The sequence below is a fragment of the Schistocerca americana genome, chromosome 9, assembly GCF_021461395.2.
Source record: "Schistocerca americana isolate TAMUIC-IGC-003095 chromosome 9, iqSchAmer2.1, whole genome shotgun sequence".
Lineage (NCBI taxonomy): Eukaryota > Metazoa > Arthropoda > Insecta > Orthoptera > Acrididae > Schistocerca > Schistocerca americana.
Window position 1 is genome coordinate 78,445,383 of NC_060127.1, and position 22,546 is coordinate 78,467,928.

The following is a 22,546-nucleotide window of genomic DNA, read 5'->3' on the forward strand; positions in this document are numbered from 1 at the left end:
CCAGAGATATAAGAATTGAACCATTTTGCAGGATTTCCTGTTACACCATAACATTCTAATTTACTTAAAAGGATATTGTGATTTACACAGTCAAATGCCTTCGACAGGTCACAAAATATGCCAGTTGCCTACAATTTTTTGTCTAATGAATTACTTACATTTTCAAGGTGGCTGTAGATAGCCTTCTCAATATCAGAACCCTTTAGAAATCTGAACTGCGACTTTGACAGTATGTTATTTGTGATAAGATAGCTATAAAGCCGACTATACATTACCTTTTCAAAAAATTTTGAAAATTCTGGCAAAAGTGAAACGCGATAGAAATTTGATGCTATTTCTTTATTTTCCTTCTTAAACAGTGGTTTAACTTCAGCATATTTCAACCATTCAGGAAATATTCCACTGATAAACAACTGGTTACACAGATAGCTTAATATGTTACTTAACTCAGAATCACATTCTTTAATTAACTTTGTTGATATTTCATCATACCCACTAGATGTTTTTGATTTTAAAGATGATGGACATTATTTCTTCATATTATGGAAGTTACTTGAAATGTCTGGTCTGAGGTATCCCAGGGCATCTACAGAATCTGACAACCCCATCTTTACAGTAACAGTTATAAAATGTTTGTTAAAAAGTTTGGCAACCCTATACACATCTGTCACCAATGTATCATTTACTCTTAATGCTATTTGCCCCTCTTCATGTCGGGTTCTACCAGTCTCCTCCTTCACTGTATCCCAAATTGTCTTTATTTTGTTATCTGATGTGACCATCTTTTCCTTGTAATATATTTGCTTTGATGTCCCTATTACAGTCTTTAATATTTTGCAGTATTTCTTGTACTGTGCTATAGCATCAGCATCAGAACTGTTTTGGTTTGACAGATACAGTTTTCTATTTGTTTTACAAGATACCTCTATTCCTTGAGTAAGCCATGGCTTCTTTGTAGACTTTGCTCTAACCTTGGTTAGTTTTGGGGAAAACAGTGTTCAAATAAGGTAAGCACTTTACTAGCAAAAGTGTTATATTTTTCATTCATGCCAAGAGCACTGTAAACATCACTCCAGTGAATGCCTCTGAGGAGTGCCATAAAATAATCAATTTTTGGCTTATTGATTACCCTCTTGAGTTCAGATTTAACAGATTTTATATCCTGTTCAGTATTAACATTTAACAGAAATAACTTCATGTCATGGTCTTTAACCAAGGAGTTGTTATATAGAGGGCACAAAACTTCCATAAACTATTCTCTGAATATCATACTATCCATCCAGGTGCTCTTCTGTAAAGCATTGCAGATCTACTAAAATATTTGAAACAATGCCACTTTTCACTTTCATCACTTACAGAGGATAGGCAATATGTGGCTACTGGTATCATTAGTAGAAACTAAAGCAGTAATGCCATCCATGCGCCTTTTAGGACCAGGTGATGCTAATTTGTGACATGAAGCAACAGTTTTTCTTGAAAATTTTAGCCCCATTTTGTCAGCATTTCAAATGTTTTTGAGAGCGTAATCTTCCTTCCTCAATATGTTCCTTAGTTTGATTTTGCAGACAGTTTTTCTCCTTTGATTACTGTCACAGACAGCATGGAAGTCCAAGTGAATGCCACCATACTATAATGCTGTCTCAAAGGCCTGCGTATGTGGTGTAGTGCACATTTTGAACAGCCATTTGCCTGGATGAGGCCATATCTGGACACAACCGTCGACCTGGTGCAATAAGAAACGTGATTCGTCCAATCGGGTGACACATTTTCATTGATCGAGAATCCAGTCTTAATCATCTCATGGCCACCGCAGTCAGAACTAATGATGTTTGATCAGTAAGGCAAAGAACAGACACCACACACATTCAACCTCCAGCAGGAATCTAAAATTAGCAAGCCCACCCTCCATCTTCAGTTACATAACATGTATCACAGCTGCGGATTCTAGGTGGCAGTAGATGGGAGTGTGCATCGACCAAGGAGCGTACTGAGATACCACCCATGCATTCGCAGTTAACACTTGTGTCTGGGTGGTGTAGTGTTTAACACAATTGCGTCGTAAGCAGGAGATCCCGGGTTCAAGTCCCAGTCCAGCACACCTTTCACTCACTGCCGCTGATTCCTCATGAAGTCTCGATACAATTGATACTGCCAGTTCCTTCCCTTTCCTTTCCTTTCCTTCCTCCCCCCATTCTAGATTAGATTAGATTTACTTTCATTCCTCCTCCTCCCCCACCCCCCACCCTCCATCTTCAGTTACATAACATGTATCACAGCTGCGGATTCTATGTGCTCTCTCTGTTCTTTCGGACATGTCCTAAAGGCTTGTTTTATACTGGTTGTATTGAGTATGGCTTGTTAGATGACTTATAAGAATCACTTACAATGGAAAATAGTACAAAAGAGTTTTTGAGCTCATCTTCATAAGACCATTACCTGTAGGCCTTTTATAGAAGTTAAATGGATTAAAAAGAGACCAGACTATTTTATTGTGGCTTACAGAATGTCTATAAAAGACTTGCACCAAGACACCTTTGAATGAAATTTTCTTCCCTGTCACAAAGAAATTTTGACTAATTCTGCAGCACAATTCCATGCTTTATCTGTACAAACCTTACTTGAGTACTGCTCAAGTTCGTAATTAAAAAACTCGTGTTTACTTGTTACGTCCATCAATTTTATGTTCAGATCAACACATTCATGTTTAAAACAATACCTTAAGTAATAACGTTGCAGTCTTCTATGTAGGGTTATTTTCAGACCAACTTAATTTCAGCTGTGCCATAGGTAGCATCTCCTCACATGTAACATTAATTCATATGCGCACTTAGAGCAGACACCAAGAGCAGTGGCTTAGGGGACTATAGTGTGGACACTGTAACGTGACAAACACAGGCGTAAATAACCGAAAACTTAGAATGCACTGCTTGTGAGGAATGGTGAGGGAGGATAAACTCTGCCTCTATCTCACAGGGCTGGAGGCCTACAGTAGTGTTCTGTGAAAGCAAAACTACACATGTAGCAATGGCCAATCCTTTTCAGTGTTGTGAGGGTCATACTCGAACTCCATGATATCCCAGGATTAGGCCCTTCACTAATTTCAAAATAAGAAAAGCAAATGACAAGCAATGCACAATTCAAAGCACAGTTAAGTACATAAAGCATTTGGTAATTGCTACAGTGCAGTTGTTTGCCGAGTTCAGCAGTGTTGCAAATGAAGTCATTCAGTGCTAACCTCTGCCTTTACCTTGTGTGTGTGTGTGTGTGTGTGTGTGTGTGTGTGTGTGTCTGGTCTTCAGTCCAGAGACCGGTTTGATGCAGCTCTCCATGCTACTCTATTCTGTGCAAGCTTCTTCATTTCCCAGTACCTACTGCAACCTACATCCTTCTGAATCTGTTTAGTGTATTCATCTCTTGGTCTCCCTCTATGATTTTTACCCTCCACACTGCCCTCCAATACTAAATTGGTGATCTCTTGATGCCTCAGAATATGTCCTAACAACCGATCCCTTCTTCTAGTCAAGTTGTACCACAAATTTCTCTTCTCTCCAATTCAACTCAGTACCTCCTCATTAGTTATGTGATCTACCCATCTAATCTTCAGCATTCTTCTGTAGCACCACATTTCAAAAGCTTCTATTCTCTACTTGTCTAAACTATTTATCGTCCACGTTTCATTTCCTTACATGGCTACACTCCATACAAATACTTTCAGAAACGACTTCCCGACACTTAAATCTATACTCGAAGTTAACAAATTTCTCTTCTTCAGAAATGCTTTCCTTTCCTTGCCATTGCCAGTCTACATTTTATATCCTCTCTATTTTGACCATCTTCAGTTATTTTGCTCCCCAAATAGCAAAACTCATTTACTACTTCAAGTGTCTCATTTCCTAATCTATTTTCAGCAGCATCACCCGACTTAATTCGACTACATTCCATTATCCCCCTTTCAAGACACTGTCCATTCCATTCAGCTGAGCTGCCCTTCCGGGTCCTTTGCTGTCTCTGACAGAATTACAATGTCATTGGCGAACCTCAGTTTTTATTTCTTCTCCATGGATTTTAATTCCTGCTCCGAATTTTTCTTTTGTTTCCTTTACTGCTTGCTCAATATACAGATTGAATAACATCGGGGATAGGCTACAACCCTATCTCACTCCCTTCCCAACCACTGATTCCCTTTCATGCCTCTCGACTCTTATAAGTGCCATCTGGTTTCTGTACAAATTGTAAATAGCCTTTCGCTCCCTGTGTTTTATCCGTGCCAGATTCAGAATTTGAAAGAGAATATTCCAGTCAACATTTTCAAAAGCTTACTCCAAGTCTACAAATGCTAGAAACGTAGGTTTGCCTTTCCTCAATCTATTTTCTAAGATAAGTCGTAGGGTAAGTATTGCCTCAAGTGTTCCAACATTTCTAAGGAATCCAAACTGATCTTCCCCGAGGTCGGCTTCTACCAGTTTTTCCATTCGTCTGTAAAGAATTCGCGTTAGTATTTTGCAGCCGTGGCTTATTAAACTGATAGTTCGGTAATTTTCACGTCTGTCAACACCTGCTTTCTTTGGGATTGGAATTATTATATTCTTGTTGAAGTCTGATGGTATTTCGGCTGTCTCATACATCTTGCTCACCAGATGGTAGAGTTTTGTCAGGACTGGCTCTCCCAAGGCCGTCGGTAGTTCTAATGGAATGTTGTCTAGTCATGGGGGCCTTGTTTCGACTTAGGTCTTTCAGTGCTCTGTCAAACTCTTCACGCAGTATCGTATCTCCTTTAACTTACACAACTAAATTTCAAAATGCTTCCAATCTAAGCCTGCCAGGTTGAGTGCCCACATAATAGTAGAACCAGCAAAAGTCACAGGATGGAGTATGACTTAGGGCTTGTATTCACTTGGTTCATGTCACTAACATCCTTAAGCACAGTATACACTTCAGTGTGCATTGCCATTGCCATCATTGTGTTGTCTTCGCTTTGCAGAGTTTGGTTTTGTGTGTTGTTAATTTCACATGTCCCATTCACTGTTGTGTGGAGAAGCAGACAGCATGCAGTTGCAGTTTCGGCTTAGGTGCCAGTCTCAAATATTTACCCAGATACAACACAGTGTACTGTGAAAGATGTAATAGCAGAACAACAGTGTGTACCAGAGATTGTCTGTCACATTCGTATTCTTCCAAAATTCTGTGTCATATTACGCCATGGCTATAGGTCCTTATAAGACAGCATTACCCTTGATGGTACTAATCAGTGCTGTTACTAATGTCATAAGTAACATGATCATATTATTATTATTATTATTATTAATTTTTGTGGTAGCTTATTGAAAATGGATGCAGAGGAATGTCATAGATCTTTTTGCACAAGAGTCAAGGAGGTGTTATCCAAATGCAGATTGGACTCTGCCTAGTATTAACTGAGACAAAGCTGCCAATTCCTGTGACAAGCTCAACAAATTACACCAAAGAAAATATACATTGAGAGGCCAATTTCGGATTTTCCCAGACTCCTGCTCTGCATATTGCTTGAACTGTCTGTTTCTGAGTCAAAAATATCCTTTGTGACTTAAGGAGCTACTCCCGAATATAGTGTCATATGTCATAAGCAGATGAAAATAAGCTAAGTTTCTGTATCATAATATGCACTGAGTGTTGTAAGTACGTGAATGTAACATACTGAAAATTTGATGAACATACTTTCATTCTGTATTTTTAGTACACTATACTGTGTATTTGTAGATGCTTGACTATGATGCATAAACTGAAATTGCAGTAGCAAAATAAAAATAATTACAGCAGAAGGTGGAAACATGACATCATGTAAAGAATTTGTAGAGGCTGTGGATGCACATTGCAAGAAGTTAACAGAAATGCATTAGGCACCAACATTTTTTTTTTTTTTCTTTTTGCAGGGGCAGAAAACTTCAAATTTGGTGGACCAGAAGTCAAGTGCTAAAACGGAAGGTAAAAATGTTTCCAAGACACCAGTGGCAGTAAAGGAAGTGAGCTCTAAAACAGAAAGTAAAGATGTTCCAAAGACACCAACTACAGTAAAAGAAGTGACTCCTAAAACAGAAGGTAAAAATGTTTCAAGGGCACCAGTGATAGCAAAGGAAGAAAGTGCTAAATCAGAAGGCAGAAGCGTTTCAAAGACTCCGGTGACAGTAAAGGAAGCAAGTGCTAAAGCAGAAGGTAAAAGTGTTTCAAAGACAATGGTAGCAGTAAAAGAAGCAAGTGTTAAACCAGAAGGTAAAGATGTTCCAAAGACACCAATGGTAGTGAAGGAAGCGAGTGCTAAAATGGAGAGTAAAGGTGTTCCAAAGAAAGTGGTGGCAGTAAAGGAAGCAAATGTTAAAACAGAAAGTAGAAATGTTTCAAAGTCACCGATGGCAATAAAGGAAACAAGTGCTAAAACAGAAGGTAAAGATGTTCCAAAGACACCGGTGGCAGTAAAGGAAGTGAAACCACAGCCTCTCAAAAGTGTGTCATCAGCAACTAATGTGAAGACTGCAAGTCCTACAGTGAACTGCAAACAGAAGGAAAACACTCCCGTGTTCGCAAGCACTATGAAACCGATTTCACCCGTGAAATCACGCAGCCCCAGTACAAAAGCCATCTCAGGAAGTGGGAAGACGGACAGCGTCCAGGATACAGACACAGAAGGGGAGCCAGGTGAGCCGAGCTTCCCGCCTGAGGGGCGCGTACGGCCAGGCATGCCCCGACCGGACACCCCTCGGCCAAAATTCTCACGGAGCCACGTGGAGCCGACAAAGAAGCTGGCCATCCGGCGGCTGGAAGTCTCAGAGGGCCTGGGAGTTCCTCTCGGTGGTACTGCCGTGCCACTCGGTTCGCGCTTAACACGAAAGAAGAAGGCCGGCAAGACAGGTGGCCTAGAGATCGGGGAGAGGGCGGCCAAGAGGAAGCGGATGTCTTCAGTGTCGGCCGCCGCGATGGGTGGGCTCAGCAGGCAGCGGCTTGTGAGAGCAGGTCCGTCGGGCGTAATCAAGAGGACAGGGCTATCAGCAGTCATCAAGAGGGCTCGCGGCCGGCCATTCGTCAGAGCTGCCACACCTATGCCGGCAGTCAGGCGGACCCCCAGTACTTCTCCAGAGGTCAGTTAATATTCCAGTTATCTTTTGTAGATGTGTTCAAAGCTTTTTTTAATGTGAACTTAAAATTAATGGCTGGCCAGAGCCTACCTGGATGCAAAATTCTAGTATGGCCTCCAGGCACACGTAAAAGTAGAAAAATTTAACATAGTTGTCACACTACACCATCTGTCAGTCATGCAATGTGTCATGGGTCAGCGACTCAGTTTCCCACCACAGATGTCTGTCAGTCACAGAGTTATTTTCATTGGAATGTAATATGCTCACCAAGTGTGAACTGAACATGTGATATATACCAGATTATAAGATGAGATTTTTTTCCCAAAGTCGTCATTTGAATAATATGGGTTCATTCTATGTTCGCAGATCAATTTATTGCTGCTGAGGTCAATGTTTTTACATTGTTTTGTAGATTAATATCAGGGTATCTTACATTTACAGATGACGTTTTGGCTGTTGAGTTTTTGTAACAATTTATTTTGAAGAATTTGGAAGGGTAGGGGTTAGGAGACAACGCTTTCATTTCAGTAGGCTTGAGATTTCCCGATGCGCCGATGTGTTCGATACAGTATTAACCTTACACAATCGTGCGACAGTTGACTCGTGGCACTAGTGGAAGGGATACTCGAGAAACTATGAACTAGCCACTGCAACAGTCTGATGGTCTGCTAAAAAATTTGCATTTTTATGAAACACAGGGGGAAATACTGTAGCGATAAATTATATCACTCAAAAACTTTTGTTGTATTTGAAAAGGTTTGCAATAATAGTTCTCATGCAAGTATGGGTGCCGTTTACATACATCTGATTTTTAAGTAAAGGTAACATTCAAAGTTAAAGATATTGTCCTTCAGAAACTAGTACTTGATTACGAACCCAAGTCAGTGAGTGTGCACGCACTCTTGCATATGGACACACACACACACACACACACACACACACACACACACACACACACACACCTGTACCCCTATGTGATGCTGAGTGCAAATGTTATTTTATGGCAGGTGGGTTGGTTGTGGTGGGGGTAGTATCTGATAGGATGGGTAGAAGGAAAGGGAAGTGGGAGACAGGAAGAGGGACTGGAGGTGAGTGGCTAGCAGCTCAGAGGGAGGCCAATTTTCTGGCTAGGAATGCGGGAGGGAGGTAGGAATGCAGGAGGTAGGGGTGGCAGGTGTAGTTGTAGTGGCCGGTGGGAAGTGACATATGATGAAGGTGATATGAGGTCATGAACTGGCAAGGGGTTACAGGATGAAGGAAGGGGAAACGGTGCAGGGAGAGTGGATTACCTAAGATTGAGGACAAGATGATTATGGGAGTGGAGGACGTGTTGTAAGGATAACGCCTGTCTGTGTAGTTCAGAGATGGTGGTGGAGGGAGGGATTCAGATGGCTCAGATTGTGAAGCAGCCATTGAAATTGAGCATATTGTACTCAGCTGCACCTTGTTCCACTGGGCAGTCAACTTTGTTCTTGGAAACAGTCTGGTGATGGTGAGTCATCTTGGTGGATAGCTGGGTGGTAGTTATACCAACATAGAAGGCTGTGCAGTGTTTGCAACAGAGTTGGTATATGACATGGCTGATCTCATAGGTGGCCCAGCCTCTGTTGGAATAGAATAAGCCTGTGACAGGACTGGAGTAGAAGGTATTGGGTGCATGGGTTGGGCAGGTCTGGCACTTTGGTCTACCACAGGGATATGCTCCATGTGGCAAAGGGTTGGGAGTGGAAGTGGCATAGGGACAAACTAAAATTTTGTGCAGGTTGTTAGGAGGGTCAGGAAGAATCTTGGGTAGGATGTCTGTCATGCCAGGGCAGGATGGGAGTGAATAATATCCTGGGCGAAGGATATGGTTCAATTGTTCCAGTCCAGGGTGATATTAGATGACAAGGGGGGCACTGCTTCGTAGCAGATTCTAGGGGGTGGTGGGAGGGTTTGGGGCATGTGAGGACTAGGTTTGGAGGGTATTGCGTGCCTGTTAAGGCCTTTGTGAGAAGTTCAGCATACTGGCCAAGGGAGTTTTCATCACTGCAGATACATCATCTGCGGGTGACTAGGCAGTACAGGAGGGATTTTTTGATGTGGTAGGGATAGCATCTGTCGAAATGCAGCTAATGTTGGTAGTTAGTGGGTTTAATGTGGACAGAGGTGTGGGTGGAGCCATCAGGAAGGTGGCATCTTGGGTGGAGGAGGACCTGGTGAAGCTGATTGGAGAAAAGGTGTTGAGGTTGTAAATGAATGTGGATAGGGTGTCGTGGGCCTGAGTCCATATCATGAAGATATCATCAGTGAACCTGAACTTGACTTGGGAGTTTCAAGGGGCTAGGAAGGTTCCCTCTAGAAGGCCAGTCCTGTCACAGGCTTACCATATAACAACACAGGCCATGTCACCTGTGAAAACAGCCATGTCATATACCAACTCTGCTGCAAGCACTGCACAGTCTTTTATGTTGGTATGACTACCACCCAGCTGTACAGCAGGATGATTGGCCACTGCGGAACTGTTGTCAAGAACAAAGTTGACCACCTAGTTGCACAACGTGCAACTGGGCACAACAAGCTCAATTTCAATGGCTGCTTCACAGCTTGAGCCGTCTGGATCCTTCCCTTAACCACGATTTTCTCTGAACTACACATAAGGGAGTTATCCTTAAAACACATGTTCCACTCCCTTACTCATCCTGGCCTCAATCTCAAGTAACCAACTGTTCCCATTACCTTTCCCCTTCCTCCATCCCATCACTTCCTTGCAATTCATGTCACCTTAAGCATGTGCTTCTTCCCACCTGCTGCTAAAACTATACCTACGTCCCCTCCCTCCTGCATTCCTAGGCTGCAAACAGGATTCCCTCCAAGCCACAAGCCATCCACCCGCAGTCCCTCTCCCTGCCTCCCTCTCTTTTTCCCCACCCCACCCAACCCCCACCTCAACCAGTACATCTGCTGTAAAATAACAATGGCACTGCCAGTCGAGCCATATTGTGTAGGGGCATACTTTGTGTGTGTTACTACATAGGGACATACTTGTATGTGCGTGTGTGCGCACGCGCGGACCATCTCATCAAAGGATAACTCTAAGAGCCAGCAAGTTTGCCTTCTTTTGTGTGTGCCTGTTGACAACTCAATGCTTCTGCTTTTCAGTAAGTGGTCTTTCATAATCCTATAGTATTTACATTCTCCAAGAACTTCGCTACAGCAGTTTTGTTTTGCATATAGATCTTTTTCAGATACTCCGTTCTTCAGCCTTTCGCCTGATCATTCAAAATAGTCACATAACCTGTACTAGTAATGCAACCTTGTAGAGTAACTTTGAGGCCCATGGAATACCGTGATGTGGCTGGCCAAATCATCAGTAACTCCCACCATATTTTTCACTTTTCGAATGTAAACTCAACCAAAAGTTGGAAACAGTGTGAATCGTGACCAACCTGACCAAGTTACTTCCTTCCATTTCCCCAAAGTCCAGATTTTTTTGGTTTGGCACCACGTTTTCCTGTTACAGGAATTTACATAGCTGCTGAGTGGTTTTGGAATTACAGCTCGCCTCGCAATGCCCTACTTATTGAGTTCCCTTCGTGTCATTTTGGTGCTGACATGGTTCACGAGTGTGACATTCAGTTCTGTGGTGACTTCAACAGTTGTCGTCCTCTTAGTTTTAATCATAATCCTCTTCAGTGGTCGCCCATTCCACTCACTCGACATGCACTTCCTTCCACATTGTCACATAACAGATGATGTTTATCCGCCGTATAAATGTTCAATATGGTGCCTCTTGAAGCACAAAACACTTCAGCTACTTTGATTATGGAAGCACCCACCATACGACCGCCAGCAATTTACCCATGTTCAAGTTGACTTAGCTCCAATATATTGCAATTGCAACTACACAGAACAGTGTTCTGATCATGACTGACACTTGCAACATATTGAGTACATCACAAAGGTAGCATTCACATTCAGGTCCAACAGTGCAACCTGCAGGCTTGGTTAGCATCTGTATTTATGTTCAGACATTTCTCACAGTGTTCCCATTTTTCAGCCCCTGTGGTTACAGTATGATTGCAGTTAGTAATATCTTTACTGTTATACGTGTTACTAGCAACCTACCCTGGCTTCACATGGGTAGCACTAAGTATCTACTGCTGGGTGACATGTTTGGCATTGCAGATAAATTATGTACGCAGACCTTCCTTGAGAAACATTATTATCTGTTAGTGAAAACCTTAACAAAATCCCTACAATAGTTCCTGAGATGAGCCTCCACACACCGACAGAAAAATGCTGCAGCAGACTTTAATTTAGTAATGTGTATACATGTACATACATGAAATAGGAAAAGGCAACCACTCAGCTATAGCCGTGTCTTTCCTTATTTTCCACACTGCTTTGTCTAGGAATTCCATTATTATAATCTATGATGTGTGGCTACGACCATTCTGAAAGTCTTACATAAAGCCATTTGTTCTATAAACTGTATGCAGTAGCATATTATATGTATTTCAACAATATTAGAGTTGACAGCAGTTAAGTGCAAATAAATAGCAACTTACATTCTTGAATTTTCTCTATGTGAAATATTTTACACTATATATTTTGTATGCACATTGTTTTAGTTTTACAGTTCCATACGAGAGATACAATAGCCTTCAGTTTTTGTTTATGTACAGTAATGTGTTTGTATTCACGGGACATCTTTGGTTTAATGTAACAAGTATCTACAGTAATAGCTATGTTCTAATTCCTGAGCAAAAATATTAATCACTATGAACCTATAATATGTGAGAATACGAGGTGCATTCAAGTTCTAAGGCCTCCGATTTTTTTGCTAATTAACTACTCACCCGAAATCGATGAAACTGGCGTTACTTCTCGACGTAATCGCCCTGCAGAGGTACACATTTTTCACAACGCTGACGCCATGATTCCATGGCAGCGGCGAAGGCTTCTTTAGGAGTCTGTTTTGACCACTGGAAAATCGCTGAGGCAACAGTAGCACGGCTGGTGAATGTGCGGCCACGGAGAGTGTCTTTCATTGTTGGAAAAAGCCAAAAGTCACTAGGAGCCAGGTCAGGTGAGTAGGGAGCATGAGGAATCACTTCAAAGTTGTTATCACGAAGAAACTGTTGCATAACGTTAGCTCGATGTGTGGGTGCGTTGTCTTGGTGAAACAGCACATGCGCAGCCCTTCCCGGACGTTTTTGTTGCAGTGCAGGACGGAATTTGTTCTTCAAAACATTTTCGTAGGATGCACCTGTTACCGTAGTGCCCTTTGGAACGCAATGGGTAAGGATTACGCCCTCGCTGTCCCAGAACATGGACACCATTTTTTCAGCACTGGCGGTTACCCGAATTTTTTTTGGTGGCGGTGAATCTGTGTGCTTCCATTGAGCTGACTGGCACTTTGTTTCTGGATTGAAAAATGGCATCCACGTCTCATCCATTGTCACAACCGACGAAAAGAAAGTCCCATTCATGCTGTCGTTGCGCGTCAACATTGCTTGGCAACATGCCACACGGGCAGCCATGTGGTCGTCCATCAGCATTCGTGGCACCCACCTGGATGACACTTTTCGCATTTTCAGGTCGTCATGCAGGATTGTGTGCACAGAACCCACAGAAATGCCAACTCTGAGGCGATCTGTTCAACAGTCATTCGGCGATCCCCCAAAACAATTCTCTCCACTTTCTCGATCATGTCGTCAGACCGGCTTGTGCGAGCCCGAGGTTGTTTCGGTTTGTTGTCACACGATGTTGTGCCTTCATTAAACTGTCGCACCCATGAACGCACTTTCGACACATCCATAACTCCATCACCACATGTCTCCTTCAACTGCCGATGAATTTCAATTGGTTTCACACCACGCAAATTCAGAAAACAAATGATTGCACGCTGTTCAAGTAAGGAAAACATCGCCATTTTAAATATTTAAAACAGTTCTCATTATCGCCGCTGGCGGTAAAATTCCATCTGCCGTACGGTGCTGCCATCTCTGGGACGTATTGAAAATGAACGCGGCCTCATTTTAAAACAATGCGCATGTTTCTATCTCTTTCCAGTCCGGAGAAAAAAAATTGGAGGCCTTAGAACTTGAATGCACCTTGTATATTGTTACCTGAACTATCTGTAAAGATGTCACCTGGGAGTCATGGGTAATTTAGGTTCTTTGGTGCTGTTGATATTCCTTTGCCCTACCAGCTTTCTTTGCTAATTGTGTATTTTAGAGTTGCAAAAATTGTTGCTGAAGTTGCATTTTGGTGCAAAGTTTTGTGCTAACCTTTGCAGTTTTATTTGAACTCTGCTCTTGTTATAATACTTTATTGGTAACTTTACGTATATATCATTGGCTTAATGCTACAGATACGCACTTTTACATAACGGGGGATTAAAAGCCTTTTGTAATTGGTGGAGAGGTAAAATAGCATATTGCAATATTTAACCAGTCAGTGCTAATTCGTTCATCTTCCCACATTTCAGAAACTGGAGAACGGAACTACAGTGAAGAAGAAAGAGGAGGCTGCTGATAGCAAACAGGTGCCGAAGACAGTTGTCAAAGTAAAAACAGACCTTCCAGACAGCGTGTTGGAAACCAAAAGTGAAAAACTCGTAAATGGTGATTTATCACCGGGGAAACCACTTATAGACCAGTTGAAGAATAAGCTATCGAAGCTTTCGAAGGAGAGCAATGCTGACATTAAAGAACTAAAAGATGACACTGGCTCCAAATACAAACTTAAAAACTTGGTTAATGATGTGGAAGATCAGAGTCATGTTAGTCTGAAAAGTTTTAAAGAGTCTGATCACCTGTGCCTTAAGGATGTATGCAAACAGAGCAAGCTGCATGCCGACTCGTGTAAAGTAAAACTGGAGGACTCGCTAGATACCGGGAAATTGCTAGTGAAAAAAGTTAATGCTACTGCCAAAGAGTTGTGTGACTGCAAGTTGCCTTGCAGTAAAGAAGCCAAATACGCTACTGATGAAAGTTCCTTAAAATTGGAGAAGAAAGAGACTGTGTTTTGTAATAAAGTTACTGATACCAAAGATGACAGCGAGAGAAGCTGTGCAAATTCAGCAGCTGAGGCTGGTGCTGCAACCAAAGATGTGGAAGCTGTAGTAGTAAAAGAAAAGGAAGATGTAGTAATGAAAGAAGTGGAGGACATTGTAATGAAAGAAGCTGATGTGCCTTTAGTGAGTGATGTTAGAGAAGACTGTGTAAATATGGATGTGGTATGTGATAACTCCCAAAAGATGGAGGTTGAAAGAATGGATGTGCTGTGTGATCACTCCCCAAAGATGGAGGTGAAAGAGACTGAAAAGAGTAATTGTGAAAATTCTCCTGTGAATAATAATGTTATAGACTCACTTATTAAGACTGCAAGTAGTGAGAGTGTGTGTGACAGCGTAGGAGTGTCGTCTTGTGCTAGTGATACCAAAGATTCTTCCAGTACTGAACTTCCTCCAGTCACGAACATGGCATGTACTGAACTCCCACCAATCTCCAATGCTGATTCTGCCAATAATGCTCAGACAACACAGTCAACTAATGATAAAGGTGAGACAGTACAAAGTGAAACTGTTGTGGAAATAGTGGAGAAGAAGAGTATTGACACTAATGAAGGTGCAGCTTTGAAAACTCCAGAAGTAAAACAGAATCTCACATCAGAAAGGATAAGTTCGAGCCCTGCCAAATGTAATTTAGATAGTGCAGTCGCACCGGCCGCAACTAAATGTGATGTCGGGGCAAGTGGCCCTGTTTCGAAGGGGTCTAATTCGGAATCGGCGTGTGACAGGACTGAAAGTGACAGTGCGGAAAATGTTAGAACAGTGCCAAAAGAAAGCAAAGTCTCCAGTGTGCCACCTGCTATACCAGTCAGTAGCACTGTTGTGAGGATAGTAGATGATGTGATGACCAAAGGAACCATCCTACTGGCTACTACTGGGGAAAATGCTAAAACTGTCTCAACAGAAAACAAAATCTCCTGTGTGCTACCTGCTGTACCAGTCAGTAGTACTGTTGTGAGGGCAGTAGATGATGTGACTGCGAAAGGAACTTCCCTACCAGCTAGTACTGTCCTTGTGAGACATGCTAATAGTTTTGTGAAATTTACTCAGCATTCCAGGTTTCAAAATCGAGCGGTAGTTAAGCGTATTAATCGGCGGCGCAGTTTGGATCCCTGTAATAAGCAGAGGCTGCTGTACAAGGACAGGTTGGGACAAATGAGACTGCACAGGAAGCGAAGCCTCAGTGAAGGGGCGAGGTTGCGACTGCTTCAGAAGGTGCAAAAATCACCGGCGGTCAATTCGACCAGTAGAAAAATTACTGGTGTCTGGGCCGAATCTGGCGACAAGGCTGCTCACGGCAGTGCGAGCAGAGTACAGGGAGACTTCCCTGTTGCAAACATGTGTATAACTAACTACCTGATAGCAGAAAGTGATGTGCCTGTTCCTAGTAAAAAAGAGCCTGTACAAGCAGCTCAGATCGTAGAGCATCCCACACCGACATCCGGTGCGGAAGCTTTACCTGCAGAAGTGGAAGTAGAATTTGATCGGGTGAGAGCTACCACTACTGCAGATTTGGCAGCTAGTGAGTCCTCGGGCAGTAAAGAAAGTGGAGACGAGGCCTCAATTGCCAGCAGAGATGAAGCTGTCGTTCCGGGGCCGGGAAGTGACCCACCTGAAGTTATCGAAGAATCGATGGATACCTTTGCGAATACAGTTACAAGTGATATGGTTGGTGTGGAAGCTTGTGGGGACATAACAGACAGTATCACAGACACAGAAAACTCGCTCACATCAGTAGAGGGACAGGTCTCAGATTTGACTCCTTCTGAAGTTGAAATTAATAATGCCTTTTCCTTTGGTAAATGTGAGCAGCAAGATGCTAGCTGTGCGGAAAGTGCCTCGGACACTGTAGGGGAGGTAGGAATGGATGTGGTCGAGGAAAAGAGTATTCCAGAAAGTGAATCTGTGGAACCTGCGACACTCATGAGTGCAGCGGTTGTGGAAGACAACATTGCAGAAGATGTGTCCATGGACTTTCCTGCGGAAAGTATGTTGAGAGATGAGGCAATAAAGACGGATGATCTGTTTATGGACATAGAGGCCCTGTCATCGTGTCGAACTGGTGAGCTGGCTTCTTTTGGTTCCGTAACTTGCAACGCAGCACCGACCACGGAACATGGAACGGAGCAAGGTAAAATGTGTTCTACAGTCATAAAAACAATTCTCAGAACTGTTGTAAAGTCAGTTATTTTGCTGGTATTAGATAGGTTTCTGGTATTCAGCAACCTTTTTTTTTTTTTATATGATTGAATGTTTCACATAACAGTTGATTCTGATGTTATAGCACATGTCAGTCATGCATGTCTACTACTGCACTTTCGTGCCACTGTTAGTGCATGTTTGAACAATTTGCAAGAAGAGTTCTCATACAATACTGATATGTATATATAAACATTTATGCTGATTTTTAAGTAAAGGTAACAGGCAAAGCGAAAAAGTTATTCTTCAAAAAATGTCAGTTGACTGAACCCAGTATAATGTTTTATTTGCTCGTGAGAGACGGTGATGATTGACTAAACAGGTTGCAAATGAGAATTCAATCCCTATTCACTTGTTTGAAAACATGACTTCAACATTAAGATAAAACAATCGAGACAATTAATCAAATATTAAATGCTGGACAAACAAAATGTATCGTAATAAGGTGACTATAGTGCTTATCGCGAGAATTAATTGCAGTGGCATGACCCATCTTGGAGATAATACCATCAGACGTCACTAAATTGTAGGACAGTGAAAGCTTGGTAATTTGACAAAATCATGATTGCAATCTTTTATTTATGTATTAGTTGCAGTTTTTATGCATGATCTGCACCTTGAAAGATACTTTTTATTTCACAGTTATTTCTATTATTAAAATCCATACTTCATTAAAAATGTTAAGATAGGTCATTGTGATAGTGTGAACAAAAGTCTCTAGATTGCAGGCTGATCAAAAGAGTGAACAAAACCCAAGAATTCCTGAACTGGGATGTAAACTGTTCAAACAGTTAAGAGTCGTGGTGTTCAAAAACAGCCCTAAGTACTAGCATTGGGTTGGAAGTGGCCTTGTTTTTGTGGTTGGCTAATTCTAGAACCAGCCCCATGTCTGCCTTCTGACCTTAATTGTTCTTCAGCAGTGCTCTCATTGTTGCAATTTTGCTATGAAATTATCCCCTTGTCGACATCTTTGGTTGCTGGCCACAATATTAGAAGATGTTAAACAACATTATTTTCATGGTGTGAAGTGTCAAATGGCAATACAGTGATGTGGTAACAAAAACTTTACATGTGGTGGTATTTCTGTTACACGTGACCAGTTATTAAATCGAATACATCATTCTGACAAAATTAATTACTGTGTGAAAGCATACCTTTTTAAGGGTAATATTCAAAAATAAGACAATTTTAACGGCTGTATTTTACTTGGTGTGCCAACAATCAGCTTACTGATCCTACCATAATTGGGTAAAGAAATCAAAATCTCATTATGCACGTACCATTAGTATTTATTTATTTATTTATTTATTTTTTGTAAACTGGTTTTATAGCAAAAAACTCACCTGTGATCATTCGAAAAGTGTAAACAACACTAGACTTGGAGTTAGTTCCTCCAGTGCTAGGTAGCATACTAGGCAAAAGTTTTCAGCTTCTGTCCAGTTCATATCCTTCCATTGAAGATCTTTGCAATAGTTTTTCAGGTTTTACAAGGCCTTAATCTATTCCTGAATCCATCCATTGGTTTCCACAACAGTGCCGATTTGGGGATTCTTCAATCTGGAACAATGCTTCAACTGTCAGGCTTCTTCCAGCAATGATCTCATACAATAGAATGTCCTCCTGGTGTCATTTTGAGATGCTGCATTTTGTCTCTCTCTACCTTTCTGTTCAACCCCCATCCCCCACCTCTCTCTCTCTCTCTCTCTCTCTCTCTCTCTCTCTCTCTCTCTCTCTCTTGCTCAACTCTACAACTGCTTTTGTCTCAGTGGTCTATTTTGGTATATTTTCATTTAGCTATTTGAAGCTCTTCTTCATCTTTGCTTGTTCACAGTGTTGCTTTACCATCTTTCTTTCTGCTATTAGATGTCCAGTTCTGTCTTGAATTCTTTGCTCTATCTTCATTGCCCTTCGTCATCCAATTGTTTTTTCAGCACATGATCTCGCAGAGTTCTTGAATTTAAAACATTCCATTTTGATGTCAGATCTTGAAATGCCCGGAAGCAATTTTTAAGGCAGATTACAAATGAATTTTCTACTTTCATGTCTTTTGGCTTTGCTGCATTAAAAGTGTCACTTCAGTTTATGAACCTCCAGCATGATGCAGGAGAAACGGATCAGAAATTTATTTTGCAGAAACTACTATTTGTGGCACTGTCGAAGTTGCAATAAGAAATATCCTTCATTTGCGATGATTAGTTTCGGACACACAGTTTGATAATGAATGTTGCCAGAAACTTAAGTCTCGACAAATAAAAGATATTACTCATTGCAAACTAACAACAGAATTACATACACCCAGCATTGCTGCGATTTGAACTTCAGTTTAAAGTCTGCTCAGGCCAAGAAATGGTCTGACTCCACATCTGCCGCATGGTAGATTCATTTATCTCACAAAGATGATGTCGATTTAGTATTTATATAAATATAACCAAATTCATTTAAAGTGTCTCCGTCAGGTGAAGCCAGGTTATCTTATGTATCATTTTATGTTCTATACAGAACCTCAGAAGGGTATAGATTAATCTGAAACATTAACCGTTATCATAAATGCATTGTGCTGTTGCAAAGGGTCCAACATATTGAATGCTTTTACGAACATTGCTAAGTAATGCTTTCATATCACTCATAAGAAGTGTAACATCATGACTGGTTGTTTCATCAAATAAATCGTGCAGCTGCTCGTAAAAAGCATCCTTGTCCTCATCATTTGCATCTTCCATTGGTGGATAGACTTACACAGTAATTGATCATACAGTGTAGGCTTTCACAGCCATTATGGTCTTCACTTAAAACTTGAGGGCTGATAGGCCGTGGTCGATAAATAAAATTCTCCCCTGACGTTTCGTCTCTGACTGCGGGAGACATCCTCCGAGGTAAAGCGGAAAAATGGCATGAATAGCACCCTTCTAAAGTAGCAAGTGATGATTCAACATAATACCAATATATGAAAAATCACTTATGGCCAGTGACAAACTTAAGAAGTAAGCACATTAAATGACCATACTTGAACACCAGATGACACTCTGTATTGTGGCAGACCACACAAACAAACAATTACTTTTGAATTTGTTTATTTGATACAATGCATGATGGCATAACATGGAAGTACAACGAGAAGTGATACAGTCTGTAGCATAACAACATGTCCAAACTTCGAGGTTGCTTGATAGCTAACAGTTAATGATACGGTGTAGGCTGATTTCTGGAGGCTCACGTCAGCCTAGATGGAGACAATCATAGATGTCATTGGAATTGACAGCACTAGTTTTGAGTCGGCACAGCTAGTTGGTGTCGTAGATAGAGCTGTAGGCCGATGGTGGAGTGTCTGGTGTCGGTCCTCACATCCACGGCTAGCGAGCATTAGCTCAGGGCATGAAATAATGTCTGTGGCATGCCAGCGCAACAAGTTGCTTGTGTGGCCGGCGTGGAGTTATGGAATTATTGTTTGGCATTTTTCAAGGGCACTTCTTCGTTACTCTCCTTGCAGGATCAAGCTGTACCCCTCTTGTTTTGCATTGAAAATGAAGTTCTGATGCTTTCGAAAGTCTACATCTTAAATACTTGTAGTAGCTGCATATTGGATTGGTTTTTTTTTTTTTTTTTTTTTAGGGACTTAAAACTGCAGCTCCTTTCATCACACTGTGGAAAAGCCTCAAGAGTTCCTAATTCCTTAGAGCGCGCACACACACACACACACACACACACACACACACACACACAGGAATAAAAATACCATAAACTTGCTTTCTGTCAGAATAAGTCAGTAGAGAGAACTGAATGAGCTTGAACTAGGCATGATTGATTGTAGGAGCAAATAACTTCACACATACTCTGATAGATTTTATAACAGTTAATGTCCCACAGTTACGATATGAAAATTTTGGGGAAGCAATAAACTCAGTTATCACTCATCCAACACAGCACATGTTCTGCAAAATATAGTTTCTCGAAGGAAGAAGTAGTATCTTCCAATATAAATAAATGATTAATCAAAATGTATACTGTTGTGTACAAAGTAACTGTAAAAGCTTACTAGAATTTCTTATTCCTAAAGCCATCTCGTGGATCTTTTATCAGCAGAACAGCAGCTCTCCTCAGATGTGAAGTGCGTCTTGGAAGAAATTCTGGACCGCATTGCTAAAAAGGAATCTGGAGGAATTACTAATGATGAAGACTCGGCAGCTACCATCAGTGAGGACACACCCACTGTCACGCCCGAAGTATCTGACCCGGTGAAGCTCCCTGAGGCGACGCCAGAGGAGCAGGCAGAAAAAGTGTCCATCCTGTGGGCACTGGGCCTGACGATGCGCCACGCCGTGCCCCCGCCACCCCCAGTGCCCAAGTCGGCACCTTACACTGGCACGCTCAAGACTGTCATCAAAGTGAGTACTGATTGTAGACGTTGTGCCTCGTGAAGTTTATTTTTGATCATCCTTATAAATTACATTTTCAGTGAGTGTTGTTGATTGTATCTGCCTATTTATGTACTGTAATATTGTCCTTTGCTTATCTGTTAATCACCTTGTGCTTCACTTCTCATGGCTTTGCTTTTTTCTTTGTGTATGCACCATGTTTATGGTGCATGTAAAAATGTGACAGTGGAATTGTGTGGCAATTTCTGAACGATTTAATTTTATTAAGTAGTGTACATATGAGTGAAATCAAGCAACAGTATAGTTTCAGTAACAAGAAGAACAGCGGGGGAGATAGGCAACCACTCATGCAGCTGCATTTTACATAACCGTAACAGACAGCTAAAACCATAATAAACAGCACTATTAGCTTTTGCATGAAGTGTGTGATGAAAATATAACTCAATGAGGAACAGTAAATTTACTGAGTGATGGCACATTTCCACTAGGGCTGTATTTATGAAGATCTTTTCTAAGTCGAACAACTACTGTTCACTTAAAGAGCCGTTGTTGTGTATCTGCTCAAAACAGCGTGCCATACATATAAAAATGGCTGTGAATTCACACAATGTGTTACTGTTGGCAATGATCAATTGTACTGTTCATGATGCTTTGTGCACTAAAAAAAAGCTTCATAGTATAGTCATTGATCTTTTATATACAGATGAAGGTTTTTGCAAAACATTAGTACAATAAAATTTTTGCGTGCCCTTAGCCAAAAATTTGTAGTGTGCTCTGATCATTTCATATGGCATACATCCTCTGGAAGGCATTAGCAGAAATCGGGAGGTGAGCACATGCTTTCCAAAATGTCATGGACGTGTACAGCAAATAGCCCTTGAAAATTTTATTGCAGTAGATTCTTCATTGCCCATCAGGCTAACTATGTTGTCCATCTATTTTTGTACGTATTATATTAATTTAAATGTACAATTCTCTCTTATTTTTATAGCCTTGGGTATAAAGCTAGGAAGCCACAAAAATGTTTTATGCTGAAACTCAGTATTTTGTTTGTTTGCATCAAAATACTATATTCATCCATAGATCACATCTATAAACGGATATCCTCGTAAAATATCAGTGCTCCAGAAAAGAAGAAAAAGGCTACCAACAAGTATCTGTCCTGATATCTTGTTACTTTGCAGGTACTCCATCCATAGCAGCACAGTGAATTAATACTTAGTTTGGACAATTTTTTGACAGTAGAATCCGCACCTTCCGAAGGGGTGCTGTGTGTGTCACCTAAAAAGTAATAAAATGTCTATTTACTATTGTAAAGAAGAGTTGTTACTTTGATTGAATAACACAGTCTTTGATTGAATAACACAGTCTAAATCAAAACTTCATTTATTTTCGATGAAGCTTTTCAGCTGGTATAGACCACCTTCAGATCTAAAAACTCTTTACAGCAACTGTTGCATTGGGGGAGGGGGGGCTGACGGCACACATTTGAAGTTAGACACAAGTTTTGTGTGGCTTTCACTTCATTATCAGTGTGTCACCATGTAGCTTCAAGTCCCCTCCACCTTCTTCAATGTTCATGGTCACCTTCTTCTAGATTTCTTGATGATGTGAACCTGCCTCTCTTCCTGGCCACGTAGACATCATTTCCTTCCGCAGAAAGTTGAGACCCGTAAGATCTTTCGTAAGCCAGAACAACATAAAACAAGTGACTTTCGTAACATCGTGTATGAGAATGTATTGAAAAGACATTTAAGACCTGAACATATCAGTTGGCTTTTTTGCTGTCGACACTGTAGACTGTGTCT

General features: G+C 41.3%; 1 protein-coding gene across 1 annotated transcript in view; it reads left to right on the forward strand.

The window, feature by feature from the left end:
• LOC124550671 overlaps positions 1 to 22,546 on the forward strand; it is a 168,425-nt gene that overhangs the window by 32,280 nt on the left and 113,599 nt on the right. Inside the window, exons 6-8 of the mRNA XM_047125394.1 lie at positions 5,910 to 7,109; positions 13,582 to 16,297; positions 20,443 to 20,747. Of these exons, the coding sequence (XP_046981350.1) occupies positions 5,910 to 7,109; positions 13,582 to 16,297; positions 20,443 to 20,747 (4,221 nt within the window). The remainder of the gene's footprint in view (positions 1 to 5,909; positions 7,110 to 13,581; positions 16,298 to 20,442; positions 20,748 to 22,546) is intronic.